At 44.0% G+C, this 21,681-nt stretch overlaps 1 protein-coding gene across 1 annotated transcript in view; it reads right to left on the bottom strand.

The window, feature by feature from the left end:
- Positions 1-6,394: 6,394 nt before the first annotated feature.
- Positions 6,395-21,681, bottom strand: part of Foxo1 (forkhead box O1) — an 81,627-nt gene continuing 66,340 nt past the window's right edge. The window contains exons 2-3 of the mRNA XM_050138277.1: positions 10,071-11,422; positions 6,395-9,499 (exon numbers count right to left, since the gene is read on the bottom strand). Coding sequence (XP_049994234.1) covers positions 10,085-11,422 — 1,338 coding nt within the window. The 3' untranslated portion in view covers positions 6,395-9,499; positions 10,071-10,084. The remainder of the gene's footprint in view (positions 9,500-10,070; positions 11,423-21,681) is intronic.

The raw sequence follows: 21,681 nt of genomic DNA, 5'->3' as shown, positions 1-21,681 counted from the left end.
GGCCAACACTCAGGTCCAATATCAGGAAGATGGGTGGATTTGTAGAAACTGTGGAATCAAATAAAAATACACAGACTTTGAAAGTATTACATAACAGAATATAGAGCCTGGGAACATTCCAGTCTTTTTATAGTCAATCACAAAGGTTTGAGAGTGGTGTGGCTGAGGGCTCCAAGTAAGCTGTTTTCGTGTCTTCTTCGCTCTCCCTCTCCCTGCCAGCAGCTGAGCGATAACAGAATTATTGCTAGCCGTCTAGTTTGTAATCATGCGATTGCCTTACAAAAGCCAAGGACAATTGCCCAGGTTTTTGTTTTCCTCCAAAAGCACTTTCGGGTCATCATGAGATTCTGGAGTGCTTCTAGCCGGCTCCACGCAGGGTTTTGAAAACCGTTACCTATGCCTTTAATAGAATATAGTATTGAAGAATCACCCCTTCACAAATGAGTCGGAGGCACTAAAAACTTAAAAGATAATACTGATTTAAAATGTAGCCCATAAACCTCTCTGAACTTCTGAGGTCTTGGATATGTTTATTAGAATAAATGAAATTTTCTTTCCGGGGTATATTTCATCATAACTTTGTAACTGCCACGGGTGGGTATCTGTACCTGTGTAGGGGTGGGTAGATTTTAACGGGGAACCCGGTGAAGGAAAATTAATCCCTTTGCCCCAAATATTTCATTTCAGAAAATAAAATCAATATTTGAACTTCCAAATGTTGCAGGATATTTAAAAAAATAAAAATCTATTTTTCTCCTCTTGGCTGGAGACAGGTACAGGAACTAGAACACTGGGCAGAGACTACACACGGGGTCAGCAGGATGATTCCGCAGATAAAGATGGTACACCCATGGCACACGCTCACACGCATATGCTCACATGAAAGAAATGTTTAAAAAATTAAAGCTACATCAAGGTCCAAATCAGGAGCAGAAGGAGAGAGAGCACGAGCAAGGAACTCAGGACCGCGAGGGGTGCACCCACACACTGAGTCAATGGAGATGCTCTATCGGGAACTCACCAAGGCCAGCTGACCTGGGTCTGAAAAAGTCTGGGTTAAAACCGGTCTCACTGAACATAGCGGACAATGAGGACTACTGAGACATCAAGAACAATGGCAATGGGTCTTTGATCCTACTGCATGTAGTGGCTTTGTGGGAGCCTAGGCAGTTTGGATGCTCACCTTACGAGACCTGGACGGAGGAGGGTTTTCCTCGGACTTCCCACGGGACGGAGAGCCCTGATTGCTCTTTGGGCTGACGAGGGAGGGGGAATGGATTGGGGGAGGGGGAGGGAAAGGGGAGGCGGAGGTGGGGAAGAGACTGAAATATTTAATAAATAAATAAATAAATAAATAAATTAAAGCTACAAATTGGTAGTGTTTACGCCTTTCCCAGGTGGAATGCAGAAACGAGTCAATTAAGGGTAGCCACCTGCCTCTTTTTAACTCGGAGGATGTGACGGGGCCAGGGACAGTACAGCTTGTTTCTGCAGAGGCAGCGTATGAACTGGCACTCACCGCCCAGACATTGCCAATAGCAATTTTAGAGATGAGAGCCAAACAAAAGGCTAGCTGTCCTTGATGCTAAAGCCAAGCTATACGGCAAAGGAGGTGGCTAGCTGGAAGACCGGCAAAGGTCCCTTCTAGCCAGGCCATCTTTGGTTGTCCCCCTCCTTCCCATTTGCTCTTTCCTTGGTGGAACGAAGTGATTTGCAGCTCCAGACTTGTCAAAATAGTTCTGGTTTCTTGTTCTGTGTTTAATTTGCGGCAATGTTGGCAGACACAGACTGGCTCACCAAAGAGGAATGTCTTTGGCTATGTCCAGGGTCAAGTGCACTGGCAGTTGCTGTAGACTCACTGGGAGCCAGGGTGTGACCCAGTCCCTTAGGCCTGGCCCTGACTTGGTGGGACGCCCCTGGGCTACCACTGAGGCTCGCTGCTGCTGTCTATCCAGAGCTAAATACAGCTACAGGCTTGTATTTGGAAAAGGTCCTCTACTCACCCAGTTTACCGGTTTAGCTCCTCTGAGGGGCTTGGTTCCTGTTCAGGACAAGACCTTGACTACTAGGGGAGGGAGGGGAAAGCAGTTCAGATAAGAGACATTCTAGCAGGCAAGGAGGCATTAGAGGGAATGGCTGTGGTACATGGACGTGGAAACAGATGTAGAAAAAAGCGGGGAGAGTTTTGGTATAATGTCCTGTCTACTTGGGCTGTTAAATGCTACAGGCTGGGGGGTTTATAAAAAAATACAAATTTGGGACTGCCAAGAAGATCCAGAGGGTTCAGATACTGGCTGCCAAGCTTGACAGCAAGTGTTTGATTCCTAAGAGAACCAATGCATGAACACACACACACACACACACACACACACACACACACACAGATTTAAAAAGATGGCTAGGATACGCATTTGCATTGGGTGGTGGTGGCACACATCTTTGATCCCAGCACTTTGGGAGGCAGAGGCGTGAGGATCTCTGAGTTCAAGGCCAGCCTGGTCTACCTACTGAGTTCCAGGATAGCCAGGGCTACACTGAGGATTCCTGTCCCAAAACAACAAACAAGCAAAAAGATACAAATCTGGTCTCATGAAATCAAATAAATCCCATTTCTGAGGGTTCTGTAACCATTATCACCTCTTAAAGCTTGCACCTCCTAGTGTGATGACAGTGAGGGCAGGGATTCAAACTTGTGACTTTAGAAAGGGCACACAAACGTTTAAACCATAGCATGGGTTGAGGTATCAGGCTAACATTCCTTCTCCAAATAACCCTCCTATCCACAGCAATGTCTTAGTAAAACTTTTATGTCTTTTCATCTATCCCATGGAGTCTCCTAGCACATCCACTATCTGTGGAGGTTCCAGGAAGACCTTTAATACAAGTGGTTTTTGTTTGTTTGTATGATGTGCTGGTAAAGACTTAAAGGCCCACTCTACATTCGTGTGCTTGTTATACACACACCAACACAGAAGACGTGCAATAATTAAAAAATAACCAGTATCTTCAATGTCAGTTCCATCAAGCCAATTGAGTTTGGCAAAATGACATCATTGGTTTTTGTTGTAGGAAGCAGGACCACATTGCTGCCCAGGCTGACCCCAAATTCACCTCAGTCCTTTCTCAGCTGACATCACAGGTGGTTTATAGTAAGCACATGCAACTGAATTCAGTTGGTAATTATTTAAAATGAGCATGCAAAGTTCCCAAGTTCTGGGGAAGGTGCACAGATCGCCACAGCCCACAGTGACCCCACATCAGTCCTTTTCTCCTGGTTCCCTATGGTATGGAAGAATTATCTGGAGAGGTCATATAGGGATAGAGACCCTGAGTCTACTCTAGATTGCAGCTAGGGCTGAAGAGGCCCCGAATGTCTAGCACAGGACCACAGTGAGGAACTTTTTGGGTAATAAACACCACTACTTCATAACTGGGATGTAACAGATTTATAGTTCGTAACTGGTACTTCTAGAGTCCCCAAGACAGTATGAGCTGATTAAATTGTACTTGAGTATGGGTCTGGTAAATTGTTTACACAATCCCTTTCTCAAGATGGAGGCAGCAAATGAGAGCCTAGAAAACACTGGAAATGAACCTAGGAGCCGGTCAACTTTCCCACTTTTAATGTGGGGAGATGCAGGCCATCCCAAGGGCCCACTAAGGAAACAAATCCCCGAAGTCTATAATGACCTAAGGTAAAGCCAATTAGTACCCAGTCTTTCTCCCTGACACAGGAAGTCTCTGGAAGACACTCAGCCTTGTTAACCCTCATATCAAACCTGAGGCAGGTCACCTATCTACCAGCAGAAAGTCTTACCCAAGTATCACTTTCTTCTTTTATGTAGATGTCCCAAGTGTTTCCAGATTAACGGGCATCTCTGGTGTATCTGATGTCAAGCACTTAAGTGCAAACAGACCTCTGTCTCAATTCATCAGTTAGAGAACTCTAGTCCAAAATCCTCTACTAAAAGAACGTACTCTCAACAGCTGGCTCACCTAAGGTCAACTCATTCAGGCCGAAATTTCAGAAAACTAACAAGCCCAAGACCACAGAAACTACAGCAACTCTAAGAACCCAACATGGTGCCTATTTACATAGCGACAGTTAATCTCCATCCATGTGACTGAATTTCACATCACCTAGGATTGGCTGTGAGTGGTAGTCACTCACACTGGTAGAGCTCTTCCTGCCTGGCATGCCCATGGCCTGGATGGGGTTCTGTCATCAGTACGCAAGAGCAGCTGCATATTGAATCAACTAACACCAGTGAAGCGTGCCTCTCTGGCTGTGTCTGTGAGGAAGAAGATTGCTCTGAATGGGCAGTACCATCTCTGGAGCTGGGAATCCAGCATATATAAAGGGCGAAGGGAAAGCTAGCAAAACCAGGCCTTTTTGTTTTTGCTGTTTTTTGTTTTCCAGGACAGTGTTTCTCTATGAAACAGTCCTAGCTGTCTTGGAACTCACTATATGACCAGGCTGACCTCGAACTCGGAGATAAACCCGCCTCTGCCTGGGATTAAAGGTGTGCACCACCACTGCCCGGCCCTCTTCTACTTCTTATCCACCATATTTTCCTTGCCAGGAGGAAGGGAATTCTCTGAAACTGTTGAGCCAAAATCTTGTCAGTTTATTTCAGCAACAAAATTTCTGAGTAACACCACACATTCCAGAGAGAATTCTGAAAGTTGCTGCCGGGAGACAGTTTATGGAAATGACTTACAAAGGCTGGTTGAATAGAGCTCGTCTGCAACCCCAATGCCCAGGAGGCTAAAGCAGGAGAATCATGGCTTCTAAGCTAGCCTGTGCTACACCATCAGAGCCCAGCTATAGGCCCACAGGCCCGTCCTGAGCACCGTCAGATGGCATAACGTCAGTGTGCAGGTGATATACTTCGGAGATTCATACTGTAGGGTAGCTGGCCCCCAGGTCAAGGAGCAACCCTAGGCACGTAAGGATAGACAGACTCTACGGTCATCTCTCACCCACAGCAGGACCTAAGTGCTGTTGAGAATCCTTCTGTCTCCTGCCACTTAAGAAATGTCTACCTAGGGCCTGATCTTAAATGTTACAAGGAGCTAGTAGGTTTCTGAGTTCTGTTAGGCTTTACCAATCAAGGAGGCCAACATTTGTCTAGATCAAAAGCTTTCAAAACTCATGTGTACAAGAGCATCAGTTTAGGACCTGTGCAGCGTCTAGGTGCTTGGCCCAGGGGCTGGCAGAGCCGGGGAAAGGGCGCCTTCGGGCGGACCCTGGCCTTGGAAAGACATCAAGTCTGCCACATCACCTCACGTTACTCTAACCGGGACCCTGATCTCTCCAGACCATCCTGTCTTCGGTCTGGTATTAAGGTTATATACACATTTATAATTACTAGTCTAAATGAGGGTCTAGGCATTCCAACTGTTTTTTGAGACAAGGTATATGAAGCCCTGGCTATCCTGGAACATACCATGTAGACCAGGCTAGTCTGTAACTCAGAGATTCACCTGCCTCTCTCTGCCTCCCAAGTGCTGGGATTAAAGGCTTATACCATCCTGCTATACTCTGTAGAGCAGTGAGTGGTTCTCAACTTTCCTAAAGCTGCGGCTCTTTAGTACAGTTACTCGTGTTGTGGTGACCCCCAACCATAACATTTTTGTTACTACTTCCTAACTGTAATTCTGCTACTGCTATTAAATGTAATGTAAATTGTTGGGGAATATTATTTTTAGATGAAAGTTTTGTTTATGCTGCATTTACCTGGTGGTCCTAATAGAGATGAACAGCCAATAGCAAGGCAGGAGCAAGGATAGGTGGGGCTGGCAGGCAGAGAGTATGAGAGAAATCTGGGAGGAGGAGAGAAGAAAGAGGCAACAAGAGAACAAGGAGAGGACACCAGGGGTCAGCCACCCACAGAGTAAGAAAGAAAATAAGACATACAGAAGAAAGATAACCAAGGCAAAAGGTAGTAGGGATAATTTAAGCTAAGAAAAGCTGGCTAGAAACAAGCCAAGCTATGATCAGGCATTTATAACTAAGAATAAGCAAGCATTCATGTGGGATTTCCTTGGGAGCTGGGTGGTGGGACCCCCAAAAGCCAAAAAAGTAAAACATCACACACCAGTATTTAATATGCAACCCCTGTGAAAGGGTCATTTGATCCCCAAAGGGGTCATGTTCCACAGACTAAGAATCATTGCTCTAGACTGTTAACTTTATATTGCACTTCTTCACATTAGGGACCATGGTTCGGTTGTATGGGGACGGTTCCCTCTTTCCTCCACAGGAAATGCCAGATCTGAATAAGCCATTAACAGCGGGGTTGACAAGGTCTGACTCAAGTGCTTTGGTAGCTACATAAAGACATTCCTGACCAAGAGCATCTTTCAAACACGAAGGAAAGAAACACACCAAGCCACTTAAAGATAATTTATGTACATTTATGGCTTTATACAATTATAGTAAAGATTGTTCTTATATCTGTAAGTACATCATCATCATCAGGCACTTCTCAGATAGTATCGGAACAGGACCATGGAATCTGCACGGTTACTCAGTCAGGTGGTAACATGTGGGAGGGTGTGGTTATCCTGATGGAACTGATGTGGCTACTGCTGGCCGCAGCGCCAGGCTGCTCTGTGTGCATCAACCACAATGCACATGACACTGAATGATCACTCCCCAGTTGAAGCCGGAGACAATTTTCACTTAAGAGCTGTTAACTAAGAATTCCAAGGTGGTTTTTTCTTGGGGGGGGGGGCATATATTCATCAGTTGAACAAGTTCAAATTGCACACCTTTGGGGAACGGTTTCCATTTTAAGTGTCTTTATCCCTTCTTCTTATATTCCAGGATTTGACATTTGGTAATTAATTTAGACTCAGTTTGTCCCAACAGAACTCTCCATGTTAAGTACACTTATCACTCAAATATATTCCATACCTCTACATTATGGGAACAATACATCTTTATATTTAAAATATCCGAATAGCTCTATAATACAGTATGCTTTGAATAACAGTACAAACCAAAGGAAATAAATCAACCAAGGCTGCATAGGTGAAATCATTTCACAAAGCAATCATGTACAATAATATACCAGGTACTCTAGAAAGTGAGCATTCGTACAGAAAAGGACTCCCAGAGGCCACACAATGTTTGCTTTTAAGAGACACAAAGTCTTTCCTGGACTTCACTGTACCCCAGAAAACTACACATGATTCATTCACGTTGTGATCTTAACATTAAGGAAGCTGGGGGCGGAGATTTATGCAGCTTCAGGAGGGAAGACACGCCTCCAAGTCACTCAGCATTGTCCGCAAAGTCTACCACTGATTATTACGGTTGTAGCTGCCTCTATGTTGAATGATTAAACGCAGAGGCTCTTTCTGCAATGAAGAAATGACACAGGAAAGAGAAAAAGTGAGACCTAAGTTCTTTGACACCATTGAATTCTACTCTGACCGGAGGAACGAAGGCTTCTAAAATGAGCCCTGTTTTAGAGTGCCGAACCAAGATGATGATCAGAGGTGCAGTAGTCAAAAACAAAACAAAAACAAAACAAACAAAAAGTCACATCGGGAAACTTATGACAAAGCTGACCAACAGTGAAAATCAGGAATATCTGTTTTCTTGTTAACGCGCCCAGAAGAAATACTAAGCAAAAGGGGAGGTAAGTAACACGTTAAAAACCAGCAGATCTGATTTGGGCTTTGTACATAGAACCAGGCCTTCTCAAGGCAAAGAGGAAAGCTGCTGTACACATATTCCTCAATTTGCAGTAGCTTCGGGCACTCAACAGGACTTGGAAATGTTGATGGATGGAATGGGAGGCAAAACCAATTATTCTGGTCTGTCAGTTACAGGTAACGAGAAAGTATTAAAGTTTAATGTTTGAGATACAAGTTAGGCTGCTCAAGGCCAAAAAAAACACCTCTCAAATTCTTAAGATTTCAAAATAAATGTACACTTATACTGGTTGGCTTTCGAGTTTATTGTCTCAATTTTTAACTAGTTCTATGCCATGTGGTAAAGAATACAAAGCACTACATAAATCACCCAAGTCCTGTTTGCAAACGTCCTCCGTAAGTGTACACTGTTTAGAGCCAGAGAACAGGGACGGAGACTGAGGAGTGACAGGATTCTTTCCAACCTGGATAAAAACCAAGAGCTCAGATGATGAGGAAAACCTCAGCTAGACAAAGGAACGTCATTCTAGGTGAAGTTCTCCTTTCCTGGCCCACAGACAGGAGGCTTCCCTGAAGGAACAAGGCATCAATCTGCTGTGGCCTCCCCTCGGGAACTGTGACAATGTGACACAGGGCATCTGTTTGGAAGGGACTCACCGGAGCGGCTCTAAGAACGTGACCTGGGACACCCACCTCAGACTTGCTGCTATGCGCTGCACACAATTCACTGGGTAATAGGAGCAGGTAAAAGTTCTTTAAAATACACACATAAAAACATATTAAATTCTTCTACATACAAAACACAAAGTATCTGTAAATATACATCACTTTCCTGCTCAAACAGGGCCAGAAACATTGTGTATGCAAGTACTAATTACAATGATTTAGGATTAGTCAGAAACATCATCAGGTAGCATCTCAAAGTGTACAAACCAGTGAAGCACGTATAAAATTAGTACTAATCCAGTTAGAAATACAAAGTGAAAATTATGAATGCTGCCCCCAAATACCTTTGATTTCACAAATTTACAAGCAGACAATGTAACAAAGTAGACTCTAGTTTTAAGAAAACATTACAGTTCAATATCTATTCCAAAAATGATCAAGTCCTAACAATAACATCAAAAGTCATTTATCTGGAAATTAGAACCATTTTAAGGTGTTTGTACAAATTTGCAAATAACAAAATAAACAACAACAAAAATAATAGAAAAGACCTGTACAAAGCTGGCACTTAATCTTATTCTGCCCCAAAGTTTCACAAGTCCACTTATTCAGCAGATTGATCACAGGCTACTTGTTTCTCAACGAATCCTGTGGCAAGATGATAAGTCATTCAGCAGAGGTGCAGAATGGAGATCTTAGTTCGTGATTCATCACTTTCGCAGAACACAGGTAGTACAAAGCAAAGTTTATCAAGACATGAGACCATCACAGTATTACAAAAGAGTATAAACTTTCCTTGGACCAAGTAGATATTAAAAATACACACACACACACACACACAAATACAATTCTGTGTCTACTGCATATATACAAAACTTGAAAGCACGCCAGGATCTGAGTCTTTTCTGCAATTACACGGTGTAGTGAGTTTGGCACGTCATTGCAATGGTTCCCAGCGGCACAGTCCTTATCTGCAGGAGCACATAACCTGCAAGCGCCGGGCAAACATCCTGTACAGGAAAGTGGCTCTGCTGCCAAGTCTGATGAAAGGAAAAATAGGATTTTTTTTTTAAACCAAGAAAACTAAAAGGAGGGTGAAGGGCATCTTTGGACTGCTTCTCTCAGTTCCATCTGTCAGACACTCTGCAGTACTTTTAAACGTAGCCTAAGGGGGAAAAACACACACAATGAAAATATAGTCAAATTTAATTCAATTGTATTTAACCAACAGAGTAACAGGCACACTTAGGGGTGAGGGAAGCTTCAGCTTTCTCAAACAGCTCCAACATTATTAAACAGGGGGAAATTCCTCATTATTAAAAAAGGGGGGACCTTTGACATCTGATTTGTAACAAACTTGTTCATTTATTCAAGAGCTGGTAAAAAGAATGCAGGCATCGACAAGTAAAAAGAAAATACAAGCTATCAAAGGAATCTGCACTGTATTTTAGCCTCAGAAGGGAAACTGCTAAGCTGGGAGGGTGGTGGAGGATGGTACATATGCTTCCCGGCATGCAGTTAGGTGACATTAGAAAAAAAGCCCAACATGATCCCAAGGAGTAGTTCTGCCGGAGTGCTGTCCTGGGTTAGAGCCCCAGCACCACACAGCCCAGGCATGTGGAGATGTCCAGATACAGAAGACGCTGTCTTTATTTTTAAAGAGTCTAACCATGAAGACATGGGTAACTGTGTCCCTCTTTCAAAAGTCCTTTAGATACCAGAGGGAATGAACTTACCTGCTCACTAGCTCTTAGCCTGACACCCAGCTGTGTGTCGTAGTCTTGACACTGTGTGGGAAGCTTTGGTTGGGCAACACATTATCAAAGTTAAAATCCAAGGTATCTCCATCCATGAGGTCATTCCGAATGATGGACTCCATGTCACAGTCCAAGTGCTCGATGAGCACTCCATCCAAGTCACTTGGGAGCTTCTCCTGGTGGAGGACACCCATCCTCCCATAGCCATTGCAGCTGCTCACAGAGGAGTACCCACCCAGGGCACTCATCTGCATGGGGTGGGACAGAGGCACTTGTAACGGTGTCTTCACAGCGGTCAAGCGGTTCATGGCAGGCGTGTGAGGCATGGGGTTCACTCCGTGGGGCAGGGCGCGTCCATTGACTGAAGATGCTTGCTGTGAATGTCCAGGGTGGGTGTGGGAACTGGGGTTCATCATTTTGTTATGAGATGCCTGGCTTCCATAGGCTGGCATGACTGAATTAGGGCCCATCATCACATTCTGGCCCAGGACCCGAATGTTGGGCTGGGCTACTCCAGGATCAACTGGTGACATGATGTCACCGTGGGGAGGAGAGTCAGAAGTCAACAGCTCTTTTAAGAGTCCTGGTGCACAGTTATACTGGTTCAGTCCTCCATAACTGGATTTGCTGTCCTGAAGAGTCTGCATGGGCATCTGGGGCAAGGAGCTCATGCTGGACTGGCCATACGTGTACTTTGAGTAGTTTGGGCTGGGTGAATTCAGACTGGTGTTCGGTGGTGCAAACGAATAGCAAGGTGTCTGCTGCATCATGCTGCCAGGCGAAGACTGGGTTGATACAGTTAAAGGCGTTGGGGATGACAGAAGATTGAGATTATCCAAAAGGTTTTCCATGTTTTCAGGATTGCTGATTTCAGACAGACTGGGCAGAGTGGAAGCCATCTTTGCAGTGGAAGGCGGATAGACCAGAGAATGCACATCCCCATCTCCTAGGTCATCCTGTTCCGTCATGATGGGAGAAAGCCTCCCACTGATCGTACTAGCATTTGAGCTGGTTCGAGGACGAAATGTACTCCAGTTATCAAAGTCATCGTTGCTGTGGGACCCAGGACTTGCAGGCCATTTAGAAAACTGAGACCCAGGGCTGTCCCCGGGACCCTCCTGCCCGGACTGGAGGGATGCTTTTTTCTTGGCAGCTCGACCCCGGCTCTTAGCAAATTTACTGTTGTTGTCCATGGACGCAGCTCTTCTCCGAGGGGATTTTCCACTCTTGCCTCCCTCTGGGTTGAGCATCCACCAAGAACTTTTTCCAGTTCCTTCATTCTGTACACGGATAAACTTACTGTGAAGGGACAGGTTATGACGAATTGAATTCTGTAAAGCAAAACAGTATGTTAGAAGGATGGCACTCGCCGCTTGGAAAACATACTGTTCCACATGATCATCACATAGTTCCAATCTGAACAGCCTAACAGTTCTTTACTTGTGAGGAGGGCAAATGTACCACAGTACTTATGCCAGAGCACGTATGTGGGTGGCAGAAGTCAAGTTCACAGTCTCTTCTCGCCTGCTACCTTTACATGAGTTCTGAGAATCAACGCAGGTCACGAGCTAGGCTTGTGCCACAGATGCCTCACCAACTGAGCCACACCACTGGCTCTCAACAGTAGAAATAAACTCACTATAAAAGACCTCAAATTGGTGTACGAGAAATAGCGTTTTTCTTTAAAACATAATTAGCGCTTATGTCTTTAACTAATTAAATACAATTGTATTTTCTTTTATACAGATCAGCTACATTTCTTTTATATATAGTTTCCGAACCTATCTCAAAAACAAAGCCCTTTCCAATTATTTTTTCATTACAAAGTGAGATATTTTATATCACTGGGCCGACAGGCTCACAGAATGGGGAGAGAAAGCATGATCTATCCCCTCCCTGCTCGGGAACCATATTGCAGACAGACATTCAGCAAGCACTTGGGAGGAAAAGGTAGGAGGACTGTGAATCTGAAGCCAGTGAGCTTCCTCAAGAGGCCCATTCCAAAAAACAAACAAAAACCCAAGTAATTAAGACCTCAATTCATTTATACCTTGAGTCTTTGCATCAGACAAGTAAAAATAAATATAAAGGAAACAGTTATTCTCTTGAGAAAGTTAACTTGCCATAAAATGGAACGTTTAAATTCAAGAACTCCTCTAACAGAGAGCAGGAAACCACCAGCTCCAGGACCTGTACAAAAGGGCGCACTTTTCCCAGAGAGAGATGAGAGGAAGGAGGGTGAAGACGGCACCCTAAGTGACACTCCTCTGCTCCTGTTCAGCAGGGGTGAAACACACCCACAGCAGGCGTGTGCAAACTGCAAACACACGGGAGAATAAATGGGTCAGTCCCTTAGTCCTTAGATGAAGACATGTGAACTTGGAGGAGCCTGTGACACCCACCTAGGGAAGTGAAAACGCTTAGTTCAAGGAGGTAGCTCATTACTTAAGCCTTCTGCCCCAGCCCGGTAGCTAAATGTTCACCTGGCAGTCTGATTAGGTCCTGAGAGAGCTAATCCCAAATCCAGGAACAGGACTCTGAGCACCTCACAATCTTCAGAGCAGAGCTATGCACATGGCTACCCACTTTTTGGCCTTCTCTGCCAACTGAGTGCAAGGCTTAGCTGCCCAAATACTCTGTGGCCCCTCTTGGACCACAAAAAGACTCTAACTAGATTTGTGGTCACCCGAGGAGGCAGCCACAATGCCCACATCCTCATGCTGTTGACTGGGAATGAAGGTGCTCATGTGCCAACCATTGTGCCAGAGCAGAACAATGCAGGAGCAGATTTCCACATGACCCCGACCCACTCACGTCTTTTCTTAACAAGAAGAGGAAAACAAAAGGAATGTAGTGGCAACCTTACTTTCTAAAGACAAAAGTCAGAGAGAGGCCCAAGAGAGCTTAGAAACCCACACTTAAAATGCATTCTGCACTACATTCCCCCCGAGGATTGCAACACAGCAGCTGTGTGTCAAGTGCTCTGCCAGGGTGCGTGGCCTAACAGGAGCTTTCCGGTTGGATGCCAGGCAGATATGTAGGTATGTGGCGGTGGTAGTCAGACTCTCTCTCTGCTCAGACTTCATTCTATACTCCTACTTGGGATCTCTCCCAACTCTAGGGCCTGTTAATGAGGGGACAGGTGCTGAACTCCAAACCTCTCCCAGAGAGATTAAGGGATACATGTCTTTCATGTCGTATTTTCAAAAACCTTGCTGCCCCAATCCTCCCTGTCATCCTCTCCCCCACCTCATCACCCTGAGTTAGCTTTGGCTGCCATGATCACCAACACTAGTGATCAAAATTCCCAATTCCTCCTTGAAAGCAGCAGTCTGCCTGGGGTGGGCTGGAAAGCAGCCAGTTCTGTAAACCTGCATTCCGCAATGCCGTCTACATGCTGGAAGTCTGGGCATTAGCACAATATTCCATCATGACAATTTCACTCTCTGAACACAATAGGCATACAGATAAGCTCTGATGAAACCTCTGGAGGAGAGGAAGCTTGACTCCTGTCCAGTCACATTTAGTTAATAACAAAGGAGTATGGGGGAGATCTTCCCAGAGATCAGCTTTCTGACTGCCTGCAACTAAGGGGGGAAGAGGGGCAAAGCTCCATAACACCCAGGCCAGGACGATCCTGCCAGACCATGGCAAGCACATGTGAGGGAGGGGCATTCTCAACAGGCCTGAAGAAGACGTAATAATAATAAAATCTTCAAAAAAAAAAAAAAGTTTAAAAACAGTTCACTAACTTCTGGGTGAGTATCTACTAACTGCTTGGACTTATTTTTTTGCTTTTGTTTTGGTCATAGCAATCCTTTACTTATCAAAATATCACACTACATATTTTTCTGAGGACATTTTAGGTCACTCTGAGCAACAGAACTGTACACTAGCTTTGCCAACAATTACCCCCTTCCCCCAACAGGAAAAAAGTTTGCTCTGCAGGGCTTGTTACATAAATTCCTGTTTTTCATGCAGCCAGTGGGACATTAAAGAAGGGGCAGAGTTTGGGGAGGTGCTGTGTCCACAATTCTCTGCTGAGCTGCTTGCAACCCTCAGAACTGAGACAGTGTGCTCTCAACACCGCCACAGTGAGAACCACGGATAGCACACTCACCCAAACCCTGGTTCTCTATGACACCATTAGACGGCTACGGCAGGCCATCTCCTCTGTATTAGCCAGTCTGCTAGCTTTTGGGGCACACTCAAGTCTCAGCCACATTCCTGGTGCTACCTGAGTGGCTGAACACTGCATGCAGCACAAGACATCCCAAGGAAGCCTGACACAAGCTCCGGCAGTAAGGTAGACAGAGACCCTGGTGGACTCTGATGCTCAACCTGTTCTGCTCTTGAGCATTCTTCCCTACACCCTACAGACCAGACTCCAAGTCCCTAAACACAAGAAGATTAAACTTAAGTTTGTAATCAAAGTCTTGAGTAGATGTTCTGCACAGAAGATTAATTCAATAAACCTTTGTTGACCGACACCCCAGAAACATTACAGGGAAGATGCGATGTCTCACTGTTATCTCATAGGCATCCACTTACGTTCTAAATTGTGACAGCTCATGGTACGGGGCTTTGTTTTTGCTAGCGCAGGAAAGGATGTAGGAAGGAAGGAAGGCACGGGCTACCCTCCAGAGATTTTGTGAAGGGAAAGGAACAAGTAGGGAGTCATTTGACAACCCAGCAGATGCATTCCAAAGAACTGTCTAGGAGTAGCAAACTCCCCCCTTGGCTCTATCTCGAGGACAGTCCAACCCATTAAACACAGTAGTGCATGTGAAGATGTTTGTCTCCATCCAAACAAATGAAGTTTACGCTACTAGGACAGGAGCATCTTTAGACTAATACGTTTTATACTTGTTTATATTATATATACATATCATATAATGTATTTTTCCCACTAATACAAGGCATTTATATATTATTTACTGGAAATAGTAACTCATGTTGACAAAGGTTATGGTGGTCTTTAGACATTTCTACAGTACTTGTTGGCCCCCCAGGTCTGTGCTGAAAAAAACTGCCCAGCTCTCTGAGTACCAGTTACACTTAAATTCCAAACTTTCTTACTGTTCACAACTGTTACAGATACCCAGCAAGTCTCCATCTCCTCCTCCTGCTTCCTCTCTTACACTGTCTCTTCCTACACTTCCCAAGTGAAAACAAACTAAATTCCAAAAACAGCAAAACTCACGATTCAGAGTTCCCATCTGAGTTACTAATAAAACGACTTTAAATTGTCTGGTGTGCTTGCAAATGAGAAAGAAGTCATGTGACATTTGCTCAACAGTTTGTGTGTATGTATGTGCATGTCTATCAATATAAATTGTCAACAATGTACCATAATTGGACTCAAAAATATGTCACAATGGAAGATTTGCTATGGACAGTCAATCCATGCCTTTCCATAAAGATGATCTCATTTCCCAGAGCCTCTCCTCACCTGAACACTGCTTAAACCATTATCTGTCTACACAAACGTCTTGGCACTAGTCAGGTGATCCCAAAGTTGTCAAACTCATGGTCCTCAAAGTGCTAACACAAGTTAAAGGTGCTAACACAAGTCACCTGGTCTACATTCTCAGTGACCCTCTTACATGCCATCTAACATGTAACTGGAGATTACCAAACTGCTGTGGATTCACATTTCCCTCTAAACTGCTTTATCTGGCTCAACTCATTCCACAGTAAGGAGAACTACTTTCAGGTAGTCTTCCACCGACAAAGGATGTGGGAGAGTCTGCCGTCATGTAGGTGAGGGGATTCATGGGTATCGTGGGAAGCCTCCTGCATTTGGGGAATGCCTGATGAGGTAGAACCAGAGGTGCTGGCCCTGGAATTAGTCTGGACTGGGCAACCCCGGGTCAGTCAGTGGTCTCAGTGAACACTGGCTCTTAACATCTGTCGGTAGCCATGGCGATCAGAGGACTACCTATAATATATGTATCAGAGTGTGCTAGTGGGCATAGAAAGGGCTTGAAATATCACTTTATACAAAGTGAGGGAAATAAACTGGCTACTTTGTTATAGGAAGTAAAGGAATATATAAACAGGAATTTTTAAGCCATCACGAATGGTTCCAACTTGATTAAGTCATTCATCACAAACTTCCTGTTTAGAGGCGTCCTCAGGCTTGTTTCCATGTCCTCACAGCTGAACTGCAATCCTTGGGTTTTTCTCCTCCTTACAAAGACTGCAGATTAATTCTGGTTGTGTTTAGCATATTTTGGTGTCTTTGGCAGCTTATATCAGAATGCCAACAAGATTGCTCCAGGAAAGGGAAGACAGGCTAGTTGACAAATCAAAGATCATAACTGAGATAGTAACTATGAAAATTATGCTTTTCCTCAAATACCGATCCTTAGGATTACTTTACGGTACCTACCACAACTGTGGACGGCAACTTGTGGCTTCTTAAAACTGTCTGTACTGCAAAGGTCTGAGTGAATTCCTGGGTCAATGTGTACTTTGACATGGGGATGGCCAAAACCAATTGGCCCATGGGAAATGGCAAGTTCTTTCTCTGGAAGAATTCTCTATCCCTACCAATTCTCTAAACAAGGCCTCATTTACATTAAAAAATTTAAGCTGTACAGAAGATGGCCTCACTGTCAAACAACTTCACTGCTCCCCAGGAGTGAAACCTAAGGTACTAAAGGAAAGATGGGACAGAAAATGGCTTGAGCCATCCCACGCTAATGTGGAAGAAAGGGTATGCTTACATCCTCCCCAAAGTGAAGAGACCTGGGACTGGGAAACAACTCAACAGTTCTATTTCTGAGATGTCTGGTAATCATACTCTAGAGACAAATCCGGTCATGTAGAGCTTGGTCACATTCTTCTACACCTATTTATATTAATGATTCCCTTTCCTATGAGGGGTACCGCTCTAATCACCTGGAGTCCCAGTGGGCTCCATTCAATTATTCAGGGTGATCTATAGCCCTACAATTTAAGTATCATTTACTTTATCACATGGATTAACAATAAGTATGTGTGAATAAGGCTCCTTCAAATAAAACCAGATAAAACTGTCAAGTGATTTGGGCCCATCTTCTGGTTGACTAGATTCAATAATGATAGCAAGGATATTATGGTGCAATTGTATTGACACATCCTAAAATACAAAAGATTATCTCGCTTGCTAATATTACAAAAACAATCACTGATGAGCTTTGGGTCTTTAATTCCTTTCACCTGTAAAACATTCCTTTGTTTTCGTTGCTACATAGTTACTGTTATGCCCTCCCTTACCACTTTATAGCCTAGTGAGAAGCATTAAGGTGAACCTGCCTTGATGAAGGGTGAAGATTCATCCTGAATATTTAAGAAATAGGGAAGGGGGTGGGGATTGTAGGGAGCACAGGAAGCCCTGAATTAGTAAAATCCTGACTAAATGTGTATTTCAACATGAGCACAGCCTGTCAAGGACTCCAAAAGAAACTGGCAAAGCCATCATCACCCATATGGGCAATGCAGAAGAGAAATGACAGAGGTTTTCTTGAAGTCTGAACGTGCGTGTTAATGAACTAACACTGATCAGTATGAGCGCAGGTGATCAACTGTGGCTTCCTGCTCTTGGGGAGTGGGGGATGTTACAGCCTGAGACTGTTCTTCCAGAGACTTCATACCCAGACTAGTTACCCCTCCTCCCGTGCTATACCTAATCAACATACTCAAGCTCCAGGGGCCTGGCAGTGGTAGGATTAAGAGAACCCCACCTGATCCCAGCGTCACTGCTTGTGCGTGTGTATGCGTGTCCACGTGTGTCCTTTCTTCATCCCCCCGCTGCCCCAGGCAGGCAGGGTTCTGGGACCCAAGCTGTGTGGGACATGGCAAAGGACTTGACATCTATTCTAAAACCCTGACCATTTAACCTCAGAGAACAAACTTTTAGAGCACCTAAGAGCATGAAGGGATGGAGAATTCGAGAACTTACAAAGAACTGAAGGCAAATTACAAATGAGTGGGTCTGTTCTAACTATGAAGAAACAGAGATGGAAAGTAGAGGTACCACAACCTTAAAAAGCGGAGAACAAAGTTCTGAAACAAAAAATAAAGAAGTCCATGGCTTACCAGCTCATTAGTCAACTGATCTATTCCATACTAAAATCTCATTTACTATTTAAGAAAAAAGTGCTCTAGAATGGGACTTTTTAAAAGAAAATGTACCAAATAATATTAATTCTGACAAGTTTTTGATTCTTGGAAGTAGTAATTTTTAATAAATGGTGTTTCACCTTTACTATAAAATTTAACTATGTCCCACAGGACAGCCTATTATTAATGAAATTACTTTTGTGAAAAAACAAACTTTTAACATTCATATTGTGGAAATGACTCGGTGGGTAAAATGCTTACTGTATAGCATGAGGACCTGAGTTTGAATCCCCAGAATCACATATACCTGCAAACCCAGTGGGAAGATGAGAACAGAGACAAGAGAATCCCCCAGAGGCTGGTGGGCCCGCCACCCTGGCCATGTGCAGAAGAACACTAAGGGCCTGTCTCCAATAAGGTAAAGACCAGCATCCAAGCTTGATGACCACAAGCATGCCTTGATAGGTAGATACCACATCACACAGAGATTTAAGAGAGAAAGGAAAATGAAATGCCTCCAAAGACAGGTGAGAGCAGCTCTTTTAGATGCATCTTCCCCTTCAGCCCAACCACAGGCCATTTATCTTGATCACAGCTCATCTACAACCTCTGTCAACCATTGAACAAACGACTTGACACTCTCCAGGCTCTGGTCTAAATGCCACAAAATCTAACAAGGCCAGCTATATACAGCGTTGCCCTAGTTAATAAGGTCCCAATGATAGATATAGCTAAAATCTTGTTCTCCCATAATCTACCATTGTTATTATTTTAAAGGAATCTACAAATGTTTCAAAAGGAAGCTCACTCTCCTGGGATTATTTCCACTTCCTTATACCATGCAGGTGTTCCCCAGAGCCCTAAAACCTCAGTCAGAGGGACACAGAGTCCAAGTTTTATCAAGTACACAGCACTCACCCATAATTCCCCTCCTCTGGCAACCAAAGAACCCATCCTTTCTGAAACTTCTACAAAATTTTTATGTATATGGGTGTTCTGCCTGCATGTATATCTGTGTGTGTATGTGACTGGTACCCACAGAGGATGGAACGGGGTGGTGGATCCTGGAGTTAACTGATGGGTGTTGAGATGCCACGTGGGTGCTGGTAATGAAACCCAGGTCATCTGTCTGACCAGCAAGTGCCCCTAACCACTGAGCGTCTCTCTAGCCCCAAAGCCTTCCCTTAAAAGACTGCTCACAATGCAAACCCTTTCTGCTGCTCCTTGGAAACAGCTGTTTAAATAGACAAGGCCCCACCACAGGAGAGTATTAAGAGGAATCTCATTTGCTGGTAAAGTGATTCTGCTGTTTCCTAATGAAAATCTTTGTCTATTTTACAGGCCATACCATTTTTTTCTTAATCTAAAATGGTTCTATAAACACACAGCATTAAAATGTAATTAAGTACTTTATCTATTTGGCTACAAGAATTAAAAAACAAAATAAAAATCTAAACAAAGTAGCACATTAGGACCTATTTCCTCCTGATAAAGAACTTTAATTGAATATAAAGGTAAGTGCAGAGTAGACGTTTAGATCAACTTTAAGGATTTTCAAAAGTTTAAAGACTAAAGTAAACTTTGCTAGAGTTACAGCATTTATTCCTCTAACATATACAAGTATAATGAAGAACTGCGCATTCTTTGTAATATAATAGTTTCTTGCGAAGCTTACAGAGAACCTTGTCACTAGCTTGTCTATTCTGGCAACAAAGGCTCATGCTTGCTAAATAGTCACTGCTGGGGTAATAATACCTTCACCCCAAATTACTAATATTTGTTTCTAATTAGATACCGAAATATTGCGCTGGCTGACCCAACATTAACAGAACTACAGGACCATCACTAAGTAAAGTCCCATCACAGGCCCAAGCCAGGTTGTTCCCAGACTTCCCACTGACAAGAGGGCCAGTAGGCCTTTGGTGTAGCAGCCCCACCCTTCACCCTTCCTTCGGAAGACAGTCTTCCCCAGAGCTGCTGCTACCTTAGCAGCCCTATCTGCAGACAAATGTTTCTACGATGCTGTTCTATTAAGGTTCCTGAAGACCATCAGGCACCATGACCCCTCAAATTCTCCAGCGCCCACCTGAAAGCCATGCCTCCTAGTCACAGTTTTGCTTCTTCTTCCTGAGACCTAGTTTCTGCCCCACAGTCAGCAACCACGCTGTGAGTGAGAGCACAACTAAAACACAAAAGGAACAACTTGAGGAGCAGCAGGAACATATCAGCCCCGGGGAGGGAGAAAGGTGCTTGAGGAGTGAAGACTGGGAAGACTCTTCCTATGGTATGCCCTAGGGCCAGGTACAGACGACCCAGGGCTGTCAGTCAGAGAAGTCAAGGAGGATGAACGGTACAGAGGATCCACCTGCAGCACTGCGGGGGCACCCCTGCAAGTCTCACCACCGGGGCAGGGTTTCTTACATGTGATCTTTAGCCTTATAGCTTGAAAAGTGTCTTCTTTGAAAAAGTTAGTATTATCATCATGAATTAAGAGTACAAGATTATGGAATGTCACTGGGTATATTAACCATACTCCATGGCAGGTACCACGCACAGAAGATGACTCCAGACAGGGACAAGGCATAGAGTTCCACACCACCTGATCCTTAGTGGAGTACACTTTAAAGTATTCCGTGCTGTTTTACTCCACAATGTTCAGTGTTACTGAGCTAAGTTCCTCCAAGTTGTCTTTGTATGATTCTTCCCTACTCTGAAAAGCATCCTCTCGTCTTCTGATTTAGGAGACTACTGACCCTCGAATCTAAGATGGTAAAATACTGGAGTGGGAACTATTTGTTGAAAACAAATTTAAAAGCCTCCCTCCATGAAGTCTGTTTTTAAACATTTTATTCAACATTCTCAACATCTGGCAACACGCAAACTCAATTCTTCTATTTTGATGGTTTATCTTTGTTTCTTGAGGTCATTATCTAGGATCGACCAAATCTTTCAGGTGTTTTTGAACAGCTTAAAGGAAATCAAGGGGAAATGATGCCTTACAAGGCAACAATTACTCGGTCATGAACACAGACAAACTGACAAGAGATTATTACTCACACTCTGTCTGGCAGGTTCATGAAAAGCATGGCTGACCTGGACCACTGTGTCTCGACTGAGACGGACTCTGATTAGTTCCCTAACGTACTCTTGTGAAATGAAATGCTGCAGCCACCTCCAAACCTCCCACCCCCAGACACGACATCTAAACTTCCCCAAAAAACATTTCTTAAAAATTTGTTTTTATTATGCTAACAGTGTTCTCTTTGCATGTATGCCTGCAGGCCAGGAGAGGGTACAAAGATCTCACTACAGATGGATTTAAGCCACCATGTGGTTGCTGGGAATTGAACTCAGAACTTCTGGAAAAGCAGTCAGTGCTCTTAACCTCTGATTCATCTCTCCAGCACCCCAAAATATCATTTTAAAGGGCTAATGATTACTCCCATCTGAACTCAACTGTAAAAGCAGGTGATCAGAAGAC

Source organism: Alexandromys fortis, unplaced genomic scaffold (genome assembly GCF_014885135.2).
Source record: "Alexandromys fortis isolate MF-2015 unplaced genomic scaffold, M_Fortis_MF-2015_v1.1 scaffold_15, whole genome shotgun sequence".
Lineage (NCBI taxonomy): Eukaryota > Metazoa > Chordata > Mammalia > Rodentia > Cricetidae > Alexandromys > Alexandromys fortis.
Note: the sequence above shows the minus strand (reverse complement) of the source record. Positions and strands in the feature narration are given on the sequence as shown.